The 23,007-nt window shown below is 47.1% G+C and overlaps 6 protein-coding genes across 6 annotated transcripts; 3 read left to right on the top strand and 3 right to left on the bottom strand.

Annotated features, from left to right (window-relative positions):
- Window positions 1-109: 109 nt before the first annotated feature.
- On the top strand, window positions 110-1,984 carry Tsg101 (Tumor susceptibility gene 101 protein; the record flags this gene model as incomplete). Its single annotated transcript, XM_031151010.1, has 5 exons — window positions 110-217; window positions 271-358; window positions 411-649; window positions 709-1,355; window positions 1,381-1,984. 5 exons carry the CDS (start codon window positions 110-112, stop codon window positions 1,982-1,984), a joined length of 1,686 nt encoding a protein of 561 aa, XP_031003867.1.
- Window positions 1,985-4,697: 2,713 nt separating this feature from the next.
- STE2 (Pheromone alpha factor receptor) lies at window positions 4,698-5,934 on the bottom strand (the record flags this gene model as incomplete). Its single annotated transcript, XM_031151009.1, has 3 exons — window positions 4,698-4,870; window positions 4,898-5,119; window positions 5,169-5,934. The coding sequence occupies 3 exons, from the start codon at window positions 5,932-5,934 to the stop codon at window positions 4,698-4,700; spliced, it is 1,161 nt and encodes a 386-aa protein (XP_031003866.1).
- Window positions 5,935-9,028: 3,094 nt separating this feature from the next.
- AGX1 (Alanine--glyoxylate aminotransferase) lies at window positions 9,029-10,741 on the top strand (the record flags this gene model as incomplete). Its single annotated transcript, XM_031151008.1, has 5 exons — window positions 9,029-9,318; window positions 9,397-9,571; window positions 9,862-10,183; window positions 10,241-10,599; window positions 10,658-10,741. Coding segments are annotated over 5 exons (1,230 nt in total), but the record flags the coding sequence as incomplete, so codon positions are not given.
- Window positions 10,742-12,683: 1,942 nt separating this feature from the next.
- Window positions 12,684-16,465, top strand: xpo1 (Exportin-1; the record flags this gene model as incomplete). Its single annotated transcript, XM_031151007.1, has 10 exons — window positions 12,684-12,749; window positions 12,821-12,850; window positions 12,910-12,982; window positions 13,038-13,103; window positions 13,160-13,872; window positions 13,922-15,164; window positions 15,214-15,443; window positions 15,557-15,704; window positions 15,755-16,172; window positions 16,222-16,465. The coding sequence occupies 10 exons, from the start codon at window positions 12,684-12,686 to the stop codon at window positions 16,463-16,465; spliced, it is 3,231 nt and encodes a 1,076-aa protein (XP_031003865.1).
- Window positions 16,466-17,425: 960 nt separating this feature from the next.
- Window positions 17,426-20,011, bottom strand: LHYA1_G006065 (uncharacterized protein; the record flags this gene model as incomplete). Its single annotated transcript, XM_031151006.1, has 2 exons — window positions 17,426-17,976; window positions 18,028-20,011. The coding sequence occupies 2 exons, from the start codon at window positions 20,009-20,011 to the stop codon at window positions 17,426-17,428; spliced, it is 2,535 nt and encodes an 844-aa protein (XP_031003864.1).
- A 1,709-nt stretch (window positions 20,012-21,720) lies between these two features.
- LHYA1_G006064 (uncharacterized protein) lies at window positions 21,721-22,550 on the bottom strand (the record flags this gene model as incomplete). Its single annotated transcript, XM_031151005.1, has 2 exons — window positions 21,721-22,109; window positions 22,232-22,550. The coding sequence occupies 2 exons, from the start codon at window positions 22,548-22,550 to the stop codon at window positions 21,721-21,723; spliced, it is 708 nt and encodes a 235-aa protein (XP_031003863.1).
- Between the last annotated feature and the right edge of the window lie 457 nt (window positions 22,551-23,007).

Genomic DNA, 23,007 nt, shown 5'->3' with positions numbered 1-23,007 from the left:
GGTACTTTTACCTCCGGATAAGATAAGTGTCGGCTTAGAGCATCGGAAGCGGAGAAATATATTGCCGACAAGGGTCACCTGACTCGGGTTATGCCAAGAAAGCCGAGTCATGGATACAGCTTCAGCATGGCATGTGCATCACAATGCCAGAGCCAGTGTAGTTATGGCTGCTGTTCGGCAGCAGGTTTTGAACTGGCTGTACAGTGTTTTAACAAGTGTAAGATCCCGCTACTAAAATCCTGTCCTATTTCTTTTACTAATTTACAGTAGGAATACAAAGATGTGAACCGCACATACAACGATGTAGCGCAGACACTATCACATTACTCCTCCCTCTCACCGAGAACAGAGGTCTACAGTACTTCTTTGCATCTTCTGCCTTCAGCGTGATGCTAATCATGCGACTGTAGCTTACGAAAATGGTGCCTCTGCCCTTCTCCTCCAGCTTTCAGGCACCCTTCCCGTCAACTTTCGAGGCACGACGTATCGATTTCCAGTCGCATTATGGGTACAACACGGATATCCTCAAGAAGCGCCTTTGGTTTATGTTACCCCAACAGAGGGGATGGCAGTGAGGCCTGGGCAGCATGTTGATCCTCAGGGAAAGATTTATCATCCATATCTGGTGGGATGGGCCGAATACTGGGATGTGAGTAGCATCAATTGGGATTGTTCTGTTGGACACTCTGACAGTAGGTGTGAAAATAGAAGTCCAATATTGTCGACTTTCTAGCAATACTACGCGATGTATTTGCCAATGAACCTCCAGTCATCTCACGACAGCAGAATACTGCCCCTCCACGACCGCAGTCAGCACAAGCCCCTCCTCCAATACCCCCACTTCCCCCAGGCGTAGGCGTAGCACGACCCCCTTCTGGAGCTTCGAGTGTAATTGAGCAACCTCCACCTCCTCCCCCGAAGCCGGTGAGCAATTCACAGCCATACTCTTCAGCCGGCCCATCAAGAAGAGACAGCGGACCACCCTTGCCACCTTTGCCTACGCAGATTAGTTATGATGGAGGGAGATATGGCCCGCCAATACAGTCATCACCAGGTGGGCGTTCACACGCACCCCAGAGGAGCAGTAGTCTCAGGTATGAGACAGCGCCTCCTTTACCACCTCAACCACAAGACAGGAGAGAGTCGCACAGCCCAGTTAGTCCAATCACCCCGCCAGAAGAGCCATATAGGCGTCCTTCATATACTCAAACATATCAGCCACCCCAGCAACCTCAATATACATCAAATCCCATCCAACAAGGTGGCCCACCACAAAACCGGCCCCAAATGCCGCCATCATATATGCAACAGCAACCATACCCCAACCAACAAGCCCAATGGCAACAGCAACAACAGTATATCCAACACCAACCACCGCAGCCACACCAAAAGCCTCCCCCCCCCACCAGACCTAATAGATGCCCCCTTAACTCTCCCCATCCCATCCCAAGCCTCCACCAACCTCCCTGCACCCCCTATTCCCCCAAACCCAGAAAAGGACATGATGCTCCACAACATCGGCCTAGCACTACAATCCCAGCGACAACACACACGCACACAAACCACATCCTCCATCCCAGGCCTAGAATCCCAACACAAAGCCATGCTCCAAGCCCTCTCCAACATGCAAGCAGAGATGTCAGCCCTCGAATCCTTAAACAGCCTCTTGAACACCAACACTTCCGTCCTGCACACCGCTCTCCACGATGCCGATTCTGTCATCGAGTCAAGCCAGCACCGTACAGCGCCGAATGTAGACGAGCTACTTGTAGCGCCTACTGTTGTCGGGAACCAGCTTTATGAACTTGTGAGCGAGGAGCGGAGTCTAGGGGACGCATTGTTTGTGCTTGGGCGGGCTGTAGAAAGGGGTAGGGTCAGTGCGCCTGTGTTTGCGAAATTGACAAGGAGTTTGGCGAGGGAGTGGTATTTGAAGAAGGCGCTGGTGAGAAAGGTTGGGAGGGGCATGGGACTGGCTACTTATTGAGTGACGAATGCATGATTCCAAGGCTAAAACGAATGTCAAAGGCATTCAATTGATATGAGTAGTTTCATTGGGAAGATGTTTATGCTCGAGTGTAGTAATATCACAACTTCTCCGTGCTCCTTTTCTCTTTGCGCGCGGTATGCCCCCCTTTCCCCCTGCAAAGAAGCCTCATTCTTTTCAACTCAGCTGCTCTGGTGGGTTTTGGCTGTATCAAGCCGCACTGCGCTTCCTTTACCACCATGTCTACCTCGCTGCTGCCTGAAGACGAGCGGCAACACTCACCAGGCTTGCCAACTTTATCCGTACCCTTCTCTGTTTGCCTCTGAGGATCGGAATTCCCCCTGTCGTTAGCTCTATCCTGCGACTCTTTTTGCAACTCATCTATGATACTTTGGATATCTTCCCTACTTAGACTGCGTTTAATTTGCTCGGCACCAAGCTTCTTCCATTCAGACAACTCGAAGAACGTTCTCCGCTTGCTGATCATTGAGCTGCTAATCGTCTTGCCCGAAAAGCCTGCTTCTTTCTTCTGTGTTTTGCCCGGGCTTAACTTCTCTACAATGTCTTCAAAGAGCTTGACTCTGTCCTCAACACCCATGCTCCTCCCCAGCGGCCGTAAGTCAGCGGGATCAGGCTGTGATGGGACGGGTGCTTCTTGCATGAATGTGGAATCTTCTTGTTGAACGATCGGCGCTGACTCTAAGATGGTTTTTGGAGAAACACGGGGTATTTTCTTTCTCTTAAACTCCGGCATGGGTGGTGGGATTGGAGGTGGAGATGGAGACAGGTATGGAGGTGGAGGAGAAGGAGGAGCTGGTTTAGGCTCGACCATACTGCTGTTCACCTTGATCTTCCTAGAGAAATTAGGAGCAGGCGTCTTTGAGGGTGACATTGCCGCTGGTGATGCCGGTATCACCCGAGCTTCTGGCTGTAGACGTTCCTCCAAGATCCTTTTCATCTCTGCCACCTTGAATGCTATATCAGCAGAGATCCTTCCACCTTCAATGCTCGTTGTGTCTTTCTTGCTGTCATCTCTAGCATTGCCAATTCTGTTCAAGCTCCGGGGTGTCGTTGCGTACTCCGGCGCCTGTACGCTTTCAACGTGACGCTCCAGACTCTTTGCATGATAGATCGCCTCAATCTTATCACTGACTGTCCTTGGAATTCGGCCCACGCTTCGTCCTGTTATCGCTGATGTACTTAGCGCAACTGATCGACCTCGAGGCTCTCGTGTTGGTGTCGTGTCATTGACTTCAATGTTTCTTCTATTCGTATTGTTATCGTCTAGAGGGGTTGCATGGCTTCTGCCTTGCGAGTTTTGGGGCTTGTTCTCAGTCTCGTGCCATTCATTTTCCAATTTCGGAGAGGTGGCAGCTTTCGTTGTTGTAAGAAAAGGATTAGCCACCGAGGATTCAAATACTAGATCACGTCTCTTGGAGGGGGTGTTGTGCGCCGAGTTTGTGGGACTATGGGTGTTCACTAGCTCGCTAGAGTAGCTTTTCTTGTCACAATAATCACAATAATCACAAGTGGTATGCTTTCTCTGAATTCCAGCTGGAGTTGTCGGAAGTGGTGGAGGTGCCAGTGATGGCTTCGCTTTTGTATTACGTCCAGTAGATACTGCTACCAGATGGTGTTAGTGAACCTCAACAAGATAGAGAGAGAGAGAGAGAGAGAAATAGAGAAATAGAGATTCATACTTCCATCGTATAAGCTAATAATGTCTTTGATTGTCCTGCGTCTTCTCGAGCCTCCTTCACCTTTCTCTTGCCCCACAGTATCCACGACTCTTTTGTCTTGGGATGTCTCATGGGGTCTGATTGGAATAGCTCTGCTTAAAGAGCGCGCCTTTTGAGGTTTGCCCTTTTCGTGTCTCCTCGCTGACGAGTTTGCGTCAAGATTGCCCTGTGCACCTTTAAAGTCCCCTCGATCCAGCGCAGCCTCGTCTAGGGAGTTAACAATTTCTTGAGTGCCCTTGCTCTTGTCTTTTGGACCAAAGATTCTTGAAAGTTTCCTGATCTGGGTCGCTTTCACTCCCATAGGCCGTTTCGACGAGGCGTGCGACAATTGGAGCGGAGCGGGCTGTAGTGACTTCCTTTTGATAGGCAGACTGACTGCATCGAATTCTTCGAATCTGCTGATTAGGGAAAACAGGTTACCAGAAACCCGAGATCGTTGCGGTGTGGTATTAGGGATGCTCTCATGGTGCCAAGATACTGTTTGCTGTGAGCCTCGCATGGTTGAGACTCTCCCACCTCCAGAAATGGACAGATGTGGTGCAGGAGAAGCATTGACGTGGTATATAAGATCCTTATGTGGTGCTGAGCTCCCGAATGCTCTGATTCTTAACCAATGGTATATCGAGGCTATTTTAGAATTGAAAAATAAGGTGTAAGTGGAATGTTCAAGAATAGGAAAGCTTCTGGGGTGGAATATCTCATGAACCCTTCCAGAGGCGTAGCTTTGGTCACCGAAAAAAGAGACCAAGGTAGTTGTGACTAGGAATTTCTATTTAGGAAAGAGCAGCTCCCCGGTACTGAAATGCTGCTTCATAGTTGCTTCCTTAATTACAATGAAAGGAAATTATGTGCCTGCCTCCAATTGGATATAACTTCCCGACTTCCAAGTCTGCAGAACTATGCACAGCTTCTCAATGAAATAGAGAAAATATCTACTTGAAAGCCTCCTACTCTGCCCTTCGCTACATCCTATTCTACTCTCGTCCGGTACGAACGCTGTAAGATCGTTCAACTCGAACTCCCATGGGCTCCATATCCACCTCAGCACCGTGTCTCAGCGACGGAGGAATGCTTTCTACTGTTGTTGGAATTGGTTCGAAGGAGCTGTTTGCCTGGTTGAGGGGAACAACATTGCTCTTTCGGCGACCTATGAAGTTAAATTTTGATGATATACCCGTAGAAAAAGAGCCAAACTTGTCACCGAAAGATCTTGACATATTCACTGAGGTTTGGGATCTCCCGTCACTCGGTGATCGCATCGAGCATGTCTGAGAATTGGGGGTGACAGAAGCCCACAGACTTGAGAGTGGGAGCAGGAGGATAACAAGAATCTCAGTCAAAGAGCCTGCCTCTGGGAATTTCTCCGGGTGAGTCCATTCGATAATAGCAAAAATTGCTAATCGATGTTAGATTGATTCTTGAAACGTTGCGGAGGGAAGACCTACATGGAATAATCATCGTACCCAATCCCATGACTGTGATGACTTCCATCTTCGACCATGAAGGCTGATTCAAGAGTCTGCGGGCCCTGAGGTTCATGAACAACTTGGTAGTGAAGACGATGGTGAAGTACCATATGGCAATGGTTTCGGCGGCCAACGCTCCGTTGATCAACCAGTTGTACCCATAGAATACCGAACCTGTCGCAATCGCCTGTACATTAACCACAGCCTCTGCGAATCTCCAAGTCATAGCATGGAGGAAAACGAGACCAGAAAAGAACAATGCTGCGAAGCGGATGATGCGTTTTTGAACGGTTTGGAGGACGGTATAAGCTTGTAAGAGCAGAGACAGGTTAACCAAGATTGTCAGAAAGATCGGCAAGATTGCACTGATGATGCTGACTGTCGTATCAGATTGCGGAACCTGAGGCGTTTCAGGCGAGTAGTATGTGTAGAGTCTCTCATATGACGAAGTATAAAACAGCGACAAAAAGATGCGGGAGAGGAAGCCGGTGAAGAGGCATGCACAGTTGAGATTGAAGAGCAATCCCCATCTCTTGGCGTCGGTGGTGAGCAGAAGGACGCAGAAGAGCATCAACAAGCAAGCACCAATCTGTGCGCCGTAGCTGATGGCCATAGCGAAGTCGAGAGACCGGTCGTAATCAAGTGTTGCCATGCTGACCGAATAAGGAGTAACCCCATCTGCGAGTAGAAAGGTAACATTTTGTGTGTAAGGGTTGAAGTCCATGATTGTATCAGTGGAAGTCATTTTCATGAATGAAGTGTCGAGAAATGCGATAGAAAAATCGGTTCACTGATACTGTTAGATTGTTTGCAAGATGAAAAGATGGTGGCTATTCTTACAGGTAGCAACTCGTAGTAAATGGCAACGCCTGCTATTCGAATTTGCTTGCAAATGGACTAGCAGGTGTCTCCAAGGACAGGGAAGAAGATCGACTGAAGTGACCGCGGTAAAGGGAGAAATGCTCCGCAAAATAGAACGTTCTTAGTGTGTGTATGAGTAGGGTTTCTCTTGGTGATTTGAGATGTACTTGAGTGGGAAAGAACGGAAAGGAGCAGGTGATGTTCTGTATGTTCTTGAAGGAAAGTTTTGTGGGAAGTTGATGGAATATTGAGTCTGAAGTAGTTTTGGACGGCAGCACACGAGATAGGCGCTCATCATTGAAGACTTGAGATTGCCTTTGAAACAATGAACCAGCAGCATATTGTTCCAGACCAGCATGGATTTCGTTCACCATGCTAGGAGAATAATACGAAGGAGGTAGAACAATGAAGCTCAAAGGGGGCAAGGGGCTGGCCGGAGAAATAGTTTAGCCGAGAGCTTGATATTGTTCTCCAAAAGCCTTACAAGCCGCACCCGCGAAAGTGAATATGTGGTATGGTTTGAAACATAAAAAACCCAAGGAAAATCATGAGACTTGTGGAAATGTCTGTGACTTGAAAATGGCAAAATATCCGAATTTTGTAGCAGCACGACGTGGTATAGATATGGAAACAAAGCAATGTGCATACCAAGCTAGGAATGAATTTAACAAACATCCAAATCGGCCTTCAGAGATCTTCAGAAGATAGTGTATGACTTACACTTTTTGATGGGGATCATGAAACATTCTCACCACTTACTGCACCGGGCCATCTTGGCAGCTAGACACAGAAAAGTTAATGAATACTGGCTAGGACTAGTGAAACTCTTTCTCTCTTAATATTCCAGTTCCAATTTTAATTTCGCCCCGACAACTTGTTCCATCCATTAGTATGCCTGCACACATGATCCCGCCTAGCCTTTTGTTGAATTGATAGGGCACCTGTGTACTTGTAGTCATCTATTCTTCACTTCTGATTCACTACTTTACTTCGAAACGGTTGGTACTCCGCAGCCAAGAAGTCCTCTGATTCGTCTCTTCGCAGCGGCTCCATCCAGCTATATCGACACTTTGAGCTGGACTTCCCTCAGCAGCGTTATCTTCAACCTTCCAAGAAAGGGCTTGTGTGAAAAACGTGGTGGTATACGTGGCATGCGGTGGAAGAGGTATATGGTTATATCGGAAGTCGAGCACTGTAGTGTACCGAGAACGAAAAGATAGGATACCAAGTGACAGTCCGATGATTATACCAAACACAATATCATCAGCATGGTGTTGCTAGGTATGATTTGTCAGCAATTAGAGGTACGTATATGATGGCAAGACACTAACATGAGATATATACACTGATCCAGCAATAAGGGATGCACCGATCAAAGGTGCAATAGTGGTAGTCACCGCCCATGTAGTCGATGCGTGGTCGGCGATTACCTTTAGTTGCGCGTTTAGAAAGAGAGAAATAAATATTGCGGCGGCAAAAGAATTGGCAGTATGTCCACTGGGGAAACTCTGCATTCTTTTCTGAGTCAGTATTCCATCCTCAAATGCTGCACTAGAAGTCTTGACTTACGACTTCTTGACGTCATATGGCGCTCCAGTACAAGCGGTTGCGTTTAACCAATATAACTCCTTGCCAATTTCCTTGAATGCACGACTCATATCCGGTTTACAGACGTCGATGAAATGAGGTCGGAAGCCGCCAATGAATTGCTTGAGAATCGTAACGACGAAAGTCCTGCCGTTCCATGCGGGTTAATTATGATCCTAGAGTGTGGGAAACAATGCATGAGGAGTGTCATACGTCGTAAGCACTGCTTTCAAGAGACCTATTACTCCGGTATGAAGGTCCCAGAGACGACGGGTTTGAATCTGGAAAGCTGAAACGATCAAGAGAGGAACGCAGATAATGACGAAGCCGCAAGACCACGAGGGCAAAGGCTCTGGTATTTGTGGATAATCCAGCAGTATGGGCCCTCGAAGATCGTGGATGGAGCTGCCTGATGGCCATAGCGGAATAACGCGGCATTCAACATAGTACATTGGGGCTATCCATATACCGACAGTGAATAGCGCAAGGATAGAAATGGAAGTATAGTCCGCCAAGATGATCTGGAGATACTGTGAGAAGTTCAAGGGAGCGACCGGTTCTTGAAGAATCTGGTGTAGGGGTTCACACGCAGTCCGCAAGCCCGTGGACTCAGACATTGCGAAAAGGGGTGGCTTTGCCGTGGAAGAACAGAAAGCGCAGATGCCATATGTATAATGACAATAGGAATGATGAGGCAGTGTGAGTAGAGAGCAAAAAGACAAAAGATGAAGAGAATAGTTCAACATGGAAGAGACAAGCTTTCGTCTCTGCTGCTGTATAGTGCATATTTGATTTGGAAAGCGCGTCCAACGTTGCTTCCATCTGCGGAATATTTAGCATAATACGATAAGAGTATTCAATGGAATAGGGTTTAAAGCTAGCATAAAGAGGTCAAGTCATATATAGTAATATATATATCAAGAAGAGAATATAACCAAATACCTAAAGACCAGTATTGTGGTCAGTCATGCTTATGTTATCACCTAAATCCAACACTGCACTGTGCTGTCTCTACGTGTACGAAATAACTGACGGAATAAGGGAAAGGGACTAAAACTCGCTTGTCTATTCCGCCACTTTCTTCGTACATGTACAGACTGTTCTGCCAAAACAGCCGAGCACGTGATGTCCCTGCGATTTCGGAGGCTGGCGCTGTTTTTCGAGTCGAGAAAAGGGAGCAAGAGTGGAATGGAAAGTGAATCGATAGACATTTACAACTCCAGCAGCTTGATCTTATCTTGATCCTGATCCTGATATACCTAGGTACATAGGTACATACACTTGGAAGACAGCGCCAGAATCGTACATCGAGTCCTCGTCCTCATTCCACTTAAAATTTCCTCATCCAGCCCCTTTTCCCCTGTTACGCTGCCCAATCGGCAACGACAGGTACGTCAACAACCGTGGCTTTCCGAAGACTCTACCCCGCCATCAACACAGTGGCTCCCCACGAACGCCTGTCTGTGATCTCCAGACACTTGGATACTCGTCCAGCCATTCCCCTCAATACTCCATACTCCGTCGCGTCTTCTACCTATACCCGCCAAGATAAACGTTTCAATTCGACTTCTTCAACTACCGAAAAGCCCAAGATGTCAAGTCAGGCAAACCACCCCGCATTGCTCATTCCGGGGCCCATCGAATTTGACGATGCTGTGTTACAGTCTATGAGCCACTACAGGTTAGTAGATAACTCATACATCTCCTCTGTCATACTATCTATCTCATCTGAATTAGACTGACCGGCAATCCACTATAGCGAGAGTCATGTTGGAGCTCCCTTTGTTGCAACCTTCAGCGAGACTCTTTCCATGCTAAGAAAGCTTTTCCAAACGACTGATCCTACCTCCCAACCATTCGTTATCTCTGGCTCCGGAACGCTTGGGTGGGATCTCGTTGCCGCCAATTTGGCGGAGCCCGGTGATGATGTCTTAGTCTTACACACCGGTTATTTCGCAGACTCCTTCTCGGACTGCTTCGAAACATATGGTGTCAAGGCTACACGTAAGGATAACTGGCTCTTTAATTTTACCCTACCCCCTTCTATCATGTTTCGTCTCATGTACTCCAACTACTCCTTCCATACTTTCTAAAAAGGGAACTTGCTCTTCTTCTGCTCCCAAAACACTCTTGAATAGGAATAAACTAACTTCCCCGTGATGTAGAATTGAAGGCACCCATCGGATCAAGACCTCAACTGCCAGAAATCGAGAAGGCGCTGAAGGAGAAGAAGTACAAGCTTTTGACGGTCACCCACGTCGATACATCTACGGGCGTGTTGAGCGAGCTTAAGGCACTTTCAGAATTAGTGCACAGAGTTTCTCCTGAGACTTTGCTTATTGTCGATGGTGTATGCAGCGTTGGTTGTGAGGAAATTGAGTTCGACAAATGGCAGCTGGATGGTGTAATCACAGCCAGCCAAAAAGCAATTGGATGTCCCGCAGGCCTGTCCATCTCAATGTATAGTGGCCGCGCGATCAAGTCGTTCCAGAGCAGAAAAACACCCCCTGGATCTTACTTTGCATCATTCAAGAACTGGCTACCCAGTAAGTTAAATCAGGTACCACTAGATTAGGATGCAAGCTAATGCATGTCCCCAATAGTTATGCAAAACTACGAGGCGAAGAAGCCCTCGTACTTTGCTACCCCTTCACCGCAATTAATTCACGCTCTCCATACCTCATTGACCCAAATACTGTCTAAGCCGTTATCTGAACGCTTCGCAGCTCATAGAGAGACATCTCAAAAGATTAAGAAGGCTGTTGCTGCTCTTGGCTTGAAACAGCTGGCCTCTGACCCTGCCGATCAAGCCAATGGGATGACTGCCATCTACCTTCCAGAAAATGTTACGGCTCCAGTACTGCTTCCAAACTTGATGAAGAAGGGCGTGATCTTTGCTGGTGGACTGCATAAAGAAATCGCTGCAAAATACATCAGAGTTGGCCACATGGGTGTTAGTGTGGTAGGTCGTCTTCCATTCTGCTCAATTCATGGGATCTATCGACTAATTTACATTTTAGACTGACCCTAAACGTGATGATGTTGATCTTGCCATCAAATCATTGGAGGCTGGATTGTTAGATGCAGGTTACCAAAAAGCCTAAAGAGGATGGGGAGTCATTAGTTTTGGTTCATAAAAAGCAATACTGAAAACATTTTCGCCTAAAGGCAAAGGACATATTCCACGTTCTGAAATCACGAAATTGAATGGCGCATTTGCGTGCAATGTTTCGTGGCTTTTGACATCTTGGTGTTTGATTTTGTTTTCTCGTCAGCCAGTAGGAACGCTATGCATGACGCCTTAAATCTCTGCGGCGCTCCAAGTCCAGCACGTGCTCCGCGCCAAAAAGGAGACCCCACGGGAAAGGTACCTAGGGAATACTACTTGCCTCTTTCTGTAAATATTCTTAGAACCATGTTTACGCCGAATTGAAGCCTCGGGGATCAAAGCGGAGGTGATGAACAGTCTAGATTATCATCACGGAATATTGAAGGCGGAAATGGATGGGCTAGATGATACTCTAGATCACATTGGTGATCAGCTTGCGTGATGAGATGTGGAAGATAAAGATCCCGAGTAGAGATGGCTGATAAGTATATAAAGGGAAAGTTCCTGCGCCCTGCAAGTCATTGAGAAGAACATCCAACCACTCAAAAGAACACCGTCCAAGCATAAACAAAACCTCTCCTCAACACTCATTCAATATGCGTTTCTCATCTATCCTCGTCGCAGCCCTCGCCACCGGTGCTTTAGCCCAGAGCGTAAGTTCACAACATGCCAACTGTATTTCCTTACAATTCCTAACTCCCACCAGGGCTCTTCATCCAGCAGAGCAACCTCAACCAGCTCCGTCGTCCCAGTAACCTCCACCGCATCCTCCAGCAGAGCAACCACAAGCACCGGTTCCGCAGGCTCAGTCGCCTCCTCCAAAGCAGCCAGCGGCACCGGCTCCGCAGCATCAGCTACCAAAGCCTCATCCGTCCTCTCATCCACCCCAAAATCCTCCTCTGCAAGCGGAAATGCAAGTAAAGCGAGTGCCACTTCCTCTAAGGCTTCTGCCTCAGCCTCGACTTCTGCTTCCACGACTGTCAAGCAAGCTTCAGGTGCTGATGATCTGAGCGCTATGCATATGACGAAGTATGTGGTTGGGTTTGCAGGGTTGCCGGGGATATTTGCTGCACTATTGTAAGATGGGCCTTTGTTGATTGAGCTCGGTGGGCAATATCTTAATTTAGAAGAGAGTTTGTACGCACATTAGCATAAAGCTTTGGTGGTAATGTTGCGAGGAGATGAGATAAATGTTGATTATTTTGAGTAATAGATGATTGCGCATAATAATCAGAGACTTGTGCAATTAGAAAATGGTTTAATTAGTGCTTCAGTATGACTGTAGTGTTTGGTTTGAAAAATGATGGACCGAGAGAAGGGTGGTGAATTTGTGGCCATTGATCATAAGCCCATCCTCGATTATATGAGGGGAAATTTCCGGAAACTGCAAGTATACTACCTGTTCTAGAAAATATATGTTTCTCTGGGTATTCATTGATAGGGAAGATGAAGAATGGCTCGTAGAAGCTTCTACAGAAGTTTTGGAAACATGCAAGACACGTCCTGAGGATAGCGGTAGAAATGGCACTAGCCCAGCTTCGAGGATATTCTGTATAGAACCCAAATCAGAACAAGCGATAGTCTTTTCATTTTGAGATTAGAAATCAACGCGATTGAAAGAAAAACACCGAAGGTGTGCTGTAAAAGTAAATCTTGCGGTCAACAAGGCGGAGAATTTGCCGGAATTTGACAGTCACGTGGAAGGCAGTGAATGTGCTGGCCTGAATTGCTTGGCACCGAAATCCTTCCGCCTCCCAGCCAGCCTCATTATTGACCCCACCATAAACCAACCTCGACTTCAACTGCATCTTCCACAACCAACTCAACCTCTCAAGAAGACCACCTTCTTCAGCGTAAGCTGCACAGACACAACTTGGAACGTGGAATTATCTATCGCTGCGGGAGAAGGTGACAATTTTTAAGATCAGGCGGCTAAGATGGCTCCCACCATTGAAGAGCTTGACGCGACTGTCCGCGGTTTCTACGAAGGACGAGGGGACTCAGTCAGTATCCATGGGCTTGGGAGCTCTTTACCTATGTACTGAGGATGTCTGCTGACGCGTTGTGTGTATAGCAAAAAGCTGCTCAGGCTTCTCTGAATCAGGTATGATCTCCTGCGCCTGCGATCGTACTTCAAAAACAACGGCTAATTCATCGAAACAGTTCAAGGAGGATCCGGATGCCTGGCTATTAGTTGACAAGATATTGCAAGATGCAACATACCCACAGACCAAGTGTTTGTCTCCTTGCCGGATTTACCATTGGTATCAACCATGCTGACAAATGTATAGACCTGGGCTTGCAAGTACTCGATAACGTTGTCATGACAAGATGGAAGGTGTTACCAAAGGAGCAGTGTCAAGGCAAGGATTTCATTCCTATGATAATACTCTTTGTATTAACTCATTCCTAGGTATTCGAAACTTCGTGGTCAACTTTATCATCCAGTCCTCCAGCTCTGAAGAGTCCTTGAGAACCCAACGAACCCTCATCAATAAACTCAACCTCGTTCTCGTCTCCATACTCAAGCAGGAATGGCCTCACAACTGGCCCACCTTCATCAACGAAATAATTTCATCATGTCACACGAATCTCTCGATATGCGAAAACAACATGGCCATCCTGCGGCTGCTGTCCGAGGAGGTCTTCGACTACTCGGCGGACCAGATGACTTCTGCAAAGACAAAGAACTTGAAGACCACCATGTGCGCAGAGTTCTCGTCGATCTTCCAGCTTTGCAGCGAAGTTCTGAACAGTGCCACCCAGCCCAGCTTGATCAAGGCTACTTTGGAGACTCTTCTTCGCTTCTTCAACTGGATTCCCCTTGGGTATATCTTCGAAACTCCTATTATTGACACCCTCCGCACACGATTCTTGGAAATGCCCGACTTCCGTAACGTCACATTGAAGTGCTTGACCGAAATTGGAGGCCTGCAGACTGGATCCCAAAATGCGTATGATGAGAAGCTTGTACAGATGTTCACGGAGGTTTTGACAACCATATCCAAGATCATCCCTCTTTCTCTAGATCTCAAGGCGACTTATAGTTCAAGTAACTCTAAGGACCAGGAATTCATCCAAAATCTTGCGCTTTTCCTAACAAACTTTTTCAGTGTACATCTAAATGTAAGTCTTCTAGCAATAGTTACGATTTGTAGGCTGACTTATGTATCAGCTCATCGAGAACCTCCCGAACCGCGATTTCCTTACCCACGCCCATTTCTACCTCGTTCGTATTTCGCAAATCGACGACCGAGAAATCTTCAAAATTTGTCTCGAATACTGGACCAAGCTTGTTTGCGAATTATTCGAGGAAATGCAGTCATTACCTATCACTGATGCAAACCCGCTCTTGAGCATGGGCGTCGGCGGTATCACAAATTCAGGAGCACCAAATCCGCAATTACTAGCCAACTACCCTCTCCGTAAGCACAAATACAACGAGGTGCTTTCGAACCTAAGAGTGGTCATGATTGAGAAGATGGTACGGCCCGAAGAAGTCTTGATTGTCGAAAATGATGAAGGAGAGATCGTTAGAGAATTTGTAAAGGAGAGTGATACTATTCAGTTATACAAGACCACACGCGAGTGCCTCGTCTATCTCACTCACTTGGACGTTATTGATACCGAGAATATCATGACGGATAAGCTTGCTCGCCAAGTCGATGGTTCTGAATGGTCATGGGCCAATTGCAACACCTTGTGCTGGGCTATCGGATCCATTTCGCTGGCGATGAACGAGGAGACCGAGAAGCGCTTTTTGGTCACTGTGATTAAGGATCTTCTTGGCCTGACCGAGATGAAACGTGGCAAGGACAACAAAGCTGTGGTGGCAAGTAACATCATGTACATTGTGGGACAGTACCCTCGATTCTTGAAAGCGCACTGGAAATTCCTGAAGACGGTCGTCAACAAGCTGTTCGAGTTCATGCATGAATCACACGAGGGTGTTCAGGATATGGCTTGCGATACCTTCATCAAGATTGCGAGGCAGTGCAAGAGGCATTTTGTTGCCTTACAACCCGGAGAGAATGAGCCTTTTATCGAAGAGATTGTCCGAGGCATGCGCAAAATCACCTGCGATCTCTCACCACAACAAGTTCACACTTTCTACGAGGCTTGTGGTTACATGATTGCTGCGCAGCCTCAGAAAAACACACAAGAGAGACTCATTGCCGAGTTGATGTCCTACCCAAATGCTGCTTGGGATGCTATTATCCAACAAGCTACGGCAAACCCTCAAATCTTGCAAGATGCGGACACTATCAAAGTTATTGGCAACGTCATGAAGACAAATGTCTCTGCCTGCACTTCGATCGGAGGTTACTTCTATCCTCAAATCGGCAGAATATATTTGGACATGTTGTCCATGTATCGTGCGACCAGTCAGATGATTTCTGAAGCTGTTGCTCGAGATGGTAAGTTGAAAATATCCGGGTTGCCGAATGTTTTGCTAACGGTTTACAGGTGAGATCGCAACCAAGATGCCCAAAGTTCGCGGATTACGGACTATCAAGAAAGAGATATTGAAGCTCATCGAGACCTATGTTGAGAAGGCTGATGATCTCGAGATGGTTCGGACAAATATCGTACCTGCTCTCCTTGACGCAGTCCTTGTCGACTATAATCGAAACGTGCCCAACGCACGAGACGCAGAGGTTCTGAAAGTTATTTCGGCAATCATTACCAAGCTTTCGGTACGTTGGACCCCACATCGCTCGAAATACTCGGTGGTGCATCCCCTCTTTCATATTTGGAATCATATAAAGTGTCGATTACTTCCGAATTAAATGACTAACCTGGGTTTTAGTCTCTTATGGAAGATCAAGTGCCAACGATCATGGAGAACGTTTTCGAGTGCACTCTGGAGATGATCAACAAGGACTTCTCTGAATTTCCGGAACACAGAGTCGAGTTCTTCTCCCTCCTTCGGGCTATCAATATCCACTGCTTTCCTGGTAGGTTAAATTGTATATTGCGGACTTCATAATAGCTAACAGATGTATAGCCCTCCTCAAGCTTGATAATAGACAGTTCAAGTTTGTTATTGACTCCTGCATGTGGGCAAGCAAGCATGATAACCGCGAGGTCGAACATGCTGGTCTCAACATGTGTCTCGAGTTGATTAGCAATATTGCAGAGACTGACCCAGCGACATCGAACGCCTTCTTCCAGCAGTTCTTCGTTCCTATCCTACAGGACGTTTTCTTTGTGCTTACCGATACGGACCACAAGGCTGGATTCAAGGCTCAGTCTATGCTCTTGGCAAAGATGTTCTATCTGATTCATCCCGCTGATGGAACACCACCAAAGGTCCAAGGCCCTATTTATACCTCTGATCAGGCGCCAGCTGGCACGAGCAATAAGGAGTTCTTGGGTGGTTTTGTAGCTAATTTGTTGCAAAATGCTTTCCCTAATTTGCAGCCGTACGTTTGCAGTTATCCCCGCCAAATTTCATGTGCTAACTGATTCCAGGACTCAAATCGGAATTTTTGTTGAGGGTTTGTTCTCTCAAAACCATCAATACGATAGATTCAAGCTCAACCTTCGTGACTTCCTGATTCAACTGAAGGAATTTGCCGGCGACAATGCCGAGCTCTTTGCCGAAGAGAAGGAGCAACTCGACCGTGAAACCAAAGCAGCAGAGCGCGAACGCTTGTCAAAGGTTGGTGGTTTACTAAAGCCAGCCGAGCTGGCAGAGGACGATGACGAGCTATGACTCGAGGAAGAGCTGAGGTACGAATACGCCGAAGCAGCGGCAAAACCCGACGATCTTAAGAAACCATACTCTCATGCCGATAACATTATCATCAAACCGTTGGATGGCTGGGACATGTACGATTTGTGAGCTGTTGCCTCAACTTCCCGGTAGCACCAGTCTCAACTTCTCTGGATATTCAAAGTTTCATGCTACTCCATCAATCTTCCTCTCGGATATTATACCATGCTCAGGGGTGTTCCTGAGTGAAGTTGGTCGCTGGATTATATTGATTTGTCTGTCTAAAAGCCCTGTTTTTCCTCTGTTTTAGATTTACTTCTCCTATCGTGTCCCAAGCCGATACACGTTGATTGCATTTGCGATGGAGCTTGATACCTCTTCTCTTTGGGGAAATACCAGTCAGTGGATGACGCATGAGGCATGAGCGATGAATGAGCGAATTGGAGCCAATGAGATATGATGGGTGGAGAGACGGACTTGTGTAGATGAGTTGCACATTTACTCGTACAGCAATACATGAGTGATGATAACAAGTGCCAATTCCATGTGTGAGGCCGGATTCCTTGACCTATGCCACCCTTTCCCCCAACCTCTATTATGTTGTAGGCCTGAAGGAAAAAGAATTTCTTCCTTGAGACCGACGTTGACTGTGATTTACCTATTGTCATCATGCAAAGGGTGAGAGTATTACCCCTCTATTCTACAAACATAGTATCAGAAATCGCGACAGTAGAGCGGGCATGAGTTTTTGAATTTTCATTCCATATTCTAGATGCTGTTGTACGATATGTATAGCGCTTAGCGCACTGATGCATGCAGGATTGCTACCATAATTTCTTCCTAGCCATTTACACAAAATACATCCCTGGGTATATAACGCCACCATGCAACTATCGTAAGCCGTAACCTGATCTGATCACCAAGGCAATATTCAACAAACCTTAGGGGCATAAAAGCCATTTAAGCAGCACCCGCGCCAGCGTCTCCCTCAACCTCTCCTTCCACTTCTTCCCTTGCAATTCTCTCCTTCTCCTTCAGAGCAGCCTCCAGGCGCTTCTTCTCTTCGGGATCAATGAGATCGTCGTCATCGGACCATTCCGAGTCATCGTCCGGGATCAGCGGCAAGGCAAGTCTCTTCCAGAAGCGCTTCTCAGTTCGAAGCCTATGGTTCTCAACCCTCAGGTTGTGGCGCTCGTCGTTGTCAGTAATATATCGACGCATGGCACGCAAGTGCTCATTTGCACGGCTGGCAGCAGCTTTCTGGTCATTCATCTCGTTGCGTAGCCGTAAGTTCTCCTCACGCTCATCCGCCAATTGCTTTCGGTAGTTTTTGTGCCATGCCAAAGTGTCAGCTTCATGGCTTGCTTTGAACTTGTGAACCTTTTCGGCGATATCAGCAAGGATTTCTGCGCCGTGAACAGCAAGCTTGAAATTCTCGCGCTTGTCGTATTCGGAGTCCTCCAATGCCTTGCGAAGCTCAGAAATGTCCCTGTCGAGATTCTGACTTTCTTCTGTAGATATGTTAGGTGTGATCTCAAGTGAAATGAAAGAAGGCTACTAACCACTCAATTCTCCCGCCGCTGCTCCAATCAATTCATCGTTATTGAGGTTGAGGTTCTTAGCCTTTTCACGGACTCTTCCCATCTTGTCAACGACGTTAGCAGTCAACTGTTGGTTCATTCTAAGGACACCCGAAAGCTCGTCGACCATTGACATGACATAATTTAGGTCGGATTGGTGGCCGACTGGGGTAGGATAACCAATCATGGCGGCGCCAGGGCCCATACCACCATTGACTCCATTCTGGTGATTCATACCTTGAGATGGTGATGGAGGGGCTTGTCGGGGGTTGGAAGGTCCACCTTGTGGGTTCTCTCCATAGCTCTGAAAATTCATGCTTGCGACCTTGACACGATCAAGCGCGGTTCCTGTGTCGTGGAGGTAGCCCTTTTGAAGAATGGCTCGAGCGGATTCAAGAGAAAAGTGAGGAACTTCTACTCGCCAGCTATAGAAGTCGCCAATATTAGACGAATCGGCAATAGATTTTGGAGTTGTCGTGGGTGTTGACTCTCCGGACTGTGACTGCCGGCTTGAAGGGGGTTCGGCCGGTGCAGAGAAAGACTGCTGACCCAGAGAGATAGAACGGCTTGAAGAGCCAAGGGTTTCTAGCTCACCTACGCGACGGATATTGGGTTGGCGAAAGTCAGATTGAAGTGCTGATGTACGAGTGAATTGTGCCGTATTTGAGTTGTTTATGTTGGCAAAGGTAGCTTGAGTGGTTTGTGCACGAGCGCGGCCTGATGCGTAACTCCTGGGAGTGGGTGTAGTTGATCGATCGTATGGATCTGCGACCGGGAGTAGGTATTGTCCACTGCTGGACGTTGCTCCTCGATAATCAAACGTTCGAAGAATGGGGGGTTCCAATGGGGTAGGCAATGGGGATCTGCTCGACGTCGTTCCTCTATATCCACCAGAGCGTTGTAGATCGTTTCTACGTACAGCGGCTTGTCTAGCAAGATTCCTCGCAGTATCTCGCTCCCTATCTTGATTAATGCTTCGAACAAGGCCCGCTAGCCGTTCCTCCTCTCCTGTAATTGGATATTCTAAAGGGTTTTCTCGAGAGATCGAGTTCGAACGTGTTCTATTTCGAGTACGCGGGAGGGAAGCTGTATTTTGACTTGCAGGGCTCGAAGTAGAAGGGGGCGAAAAAACGGGAAATGCTTCGAGTGTTTCTCCAGGTCCAGAGGGGGAACGAGGATAACCAAAGTTTACGTTTTGGTTGGTCGTGCTAGATTGAGGACTGAACGCGCCAGATGAAGCTGGAAAAGAGCGATTGTCAGATGCTCGATTTTGAGTAGGGTATGGAGGGTTATTTCCAATGAGGAGATTCGTACGAGTAAGAGTAACTTGACCAGTCCGACGGCGAAGTGCTGGGGAATCTTGACCAGTGGAAGGCTGGGTTAAGATAGGTTCAAGAACGGCGAAGCGTTGAGTATCTGCTGGGGCTAGTGGTGGAAATGATTGATATGGAGAAGCTGGTGAATGGGCCGAAGTTCTTCTGGATCGATTGACTGGGAGTCCCAGGTTGGCTAAGGCGTCCGAGGAAAGTTCTGTCGGCGGCGGCTCCACGAACCCACCTCTGGCGAAAGCGGTAGAGTATATGACTGGGTGAGACTCCAACTCGGCTTCAGTGAGGCGAGAACCAAAGTTCGAGGGAACGCGTGGGCTTATTTCTCGACGAGCTGTCAGTGCAGGAGGGGCAGTACTGTGTGGTGGGCGAACTTCGTAGGAGCTTGAAGAAGCCTGAGGAGCGTTCTTTGCAGCTGCAACTATAGGTTGCGGATTGGATTGATGGTTTGCAGAAATCGACTGTCCAAGAGGTGCGTAAATGACCGTCTTCGCAGAGGAGTCGGAACCAGAATCAGAATCGGGATCTGGGTCTGGGTGTGGATCTACGGACCGACGTGTAGGAGCTGTAGCTGTAGCTGTTGATCTGCGTTGGTTGAACTTGTATGGATCATCTTTTATCCGGTTCCGGTCCGCCATCTCATCTTTACGGAACTTGCTTCTGGTGTTTTGACCCCCACAGTTTGACCCCCACGAGTTCCCCTGAAACCCCCTTTGTTTAGCGAATGGATGTGTGGTGGTGGGGACTGGAGGATGCTGTTCACGGTGTGAGAACAACCTAAGACAATAACGGCACGATGAGAGATGTCGACGAGGCTGAAAATCTACAATGCCTTGTCAATCACAATAGGACACATACTGTACCTTATAGATCGGAACGTCCGGGTGCCGGTAGGAAAGCTAACCGCTTACAACTTAGCGTGTTTTTCTTCCTTGCATTGCTTTCACACTTGATAGGTATTCAAAAATCATGTCAGGTAGTTATCACTGTTGCAAAGTGATTATCGTAACTTACCTTCTGAACAGTTTCCCCTATTCCATCTATGAGGATTTTTTCTTGCGTTCAGCGACCTTTTCATTGAAGTCAATGCTAGAGTGTTCGGCTAAGAAAGGGGACGTTTTGGACAACGTGCAATGGCTTTCATAGACGACACTTCAAAGATCATACAATTTGGAATATATCTTGATCTGGTTATTGATGTAAGACCGCGTCTATCATTTCTAAAAAAAAATTACAGCAAGAAGTAGCACAGTCTTCCTACAAGTCACTCACACGTCTTTATTCCAAAAATATAACCTCGTAGTCGCTACCTCAGTAATCTTACATCACTCTCGTAATACAACTGAGCAAATGAAAACAGAAATAGTAATATAGATACAGGAGAAGCATGCCAACTCCACGCGATTCTCCTTTATTCAGTGTGGCTGACCAAAACCAAGTCTTGCCAATTGCCTCCAAAAGAAAACATCTCTATAGCCACTCATCCGCTCTCCTGGGCAAAAGAAATATCACTGTCTCACGACTGCGAACACAACCCAGGTACCATAAGAAAATATTCATTTCTAGCGAGAATTTGTGTCATACGACCCACCGCTGATACTCAGAAACCCCAATCTGAAGACCACACATTCCTTTTTCGCATTAAAAAAGTAATAAAAAAGATGCAAAAACCTCAGGTCAGCAGCCGCTGACCTCAGGATAACCCCCTAGCGGTTAAACATTAAAGGGGATTTTACATTCCTACTTGCCAATACACAATTTGTCCTGACCCACTTGGCCAAGTGGGCGCCTTTCTGTGTTTGACGATGTGGTTAGTCTTATTTCGATATATACTTGGTATATGTGAATCTGCCGGTATGCCGAAGATCTAGCGGTTTTGTAGTGGAAAGGAAGGTAGGAGAAGTGAATGGATACTAAGGTACCTATTTAATTATGATGTGCCAGGTTTAGCCGCTTCATATGACAAAATAACCTCTCCTCTCTAAACGTGAGTTTTGCACGGGAAGAGCTAGGTGATAGAGAGACCAAGATTTAAGAGACTATAAAAAGAAAAGCTCAGACACGTCGAAAAAGACTACTGTCAGCCTTAGAATAGTCTAAATTCTGCCCGAGGTTCTAAACATTGGTCACTCGTTGGTAAGATGATGAGGCACGCAAAAGAAAGCAAACCTGAGTCTTGGGTATTGGCAATTCTTACTCAACTTAGTGAGCTGTTCGTTGGAGAACGTCCTCGTCCACCTCTATTCCTTTCCATGTTACTTGTACAGCCCCAGAGTCCTCCAAAACGTCGCCATCATTTCTCATTATACCGTTACACCCAATTCAAAACACCTCGAACATTTTCCCTCTACTGCCCACCCAACAGCGCCAACACCTTCCTCTGCTCATCCCCCTCAACATCAACATCAACATTCATCTCCTCATGCTCTATTTCCCCTAACCCTTGCACCCCCCGCTGCACCCTAACCATCAATAACTTCATCCTCTCCAACTCCGCCTCCACATTCCCCTCCCTCGTCACCAGATTCCCCTGCACCCCACCCCCTTCCGCAAACGGTCCCAACAAGCCCCTCAACGCCCTATACCTCTCGACAACCTCTGTCTTCTCCCTTCTCCGCTCATTCAACTCCTCCAGCCGTGTTTGCAGCTCCGTGTACCGCGCTGCTTTGGCAGGGGCTTCGACTTCTGCTTCTTCGCTCCAGGTCGAGGGGAGTTGGTCGATTATGTTTTCTTTGCCTGGTTTACGTTATATGAATTAGCTTTCACTCTACTCTGCTTAATATTATATGTACAGAGTTGGTTGGTTGATTGGTTGATTGATTGATTGGATGATTGGAAGAGGAAAAATAAGTACATACGAAAATCACAGCCTCTCTCCGCCCACTCCTCCCCAACATCACCCACCACAGTCCTCTCCCCTGCATTCCAATACAACCTATCGATCTGCTCCGCCACATGTCTCATCGCCTGCGGTCCATACGCCAATTTATTATGTTTCTTGAGCTGGGCGTTGAGTTTCAGGAGCGCGTCATCGATGGCGCGTTGTCGCAGCGGAGCGTCCTCCTCGGTTTCGGGAAGAGGGGAGGATGAGGGGCGGAGGGGTTGAGAGAGCGTTTGGATTTGGGTGCGGAGGAAGGAGGTTTTGAGATCAATTATTGTGGGCGTGTTGGATGTCATGGTTGTGGTTGTAATTGGGTGATGATTGTGAAGTTGAAGATGCGGGGAGGGTTTGAGAGGTTGACGCGACGGAGTTGGCGAGCGCGTTTGGGACACGTGATTGTGAAATTATACCGTGACGCTAGTAGCTTTGCAAGAAGCAGACAAGTTTAGACGTTTGTGACTGTTTTAAGAACTTTCACTAATTTCAATATGTCGGTAGACTTCTTATTCTGGGGGACTGTACAGGAAGCGGAGAGAAAAGCGGTCCATACAATAACACATTTTCATGAGAACCCAAACGTTGTGAAATCAACTTCACGGATTATTAGTCCACTAATACACATGATCTACAATGTAAAGGCTTCTAAAGGTTGTCATTCTATGTCCTTCTTTCTCGGACATGTTTAAATAGTCATCGAAACGACCCGCACATTTCCTTTTGGAAGATGTTGCTTCCAGCTTATGACTTTTGGCA

The sequence above is a fragment of the Lachnellula hyalina genome (genome assembly GCF_007821495.1).
Source record: "Lachnellula hyalina strain CBS 185.66 chromosome Unknown contig00107, whole genome shotgun sequence".
Lineage (NCBI taxonomy): Eukaryota > Fungi > Ascomycota > Leotiomycetes > Helotiales > Lachnaceae > Lachnellula > Lachnellula hyalina.
Note: the sequence above shows the minus strand (reverse complement) of the source record. Positions and strands in the feature narration are given on the sequence as shown.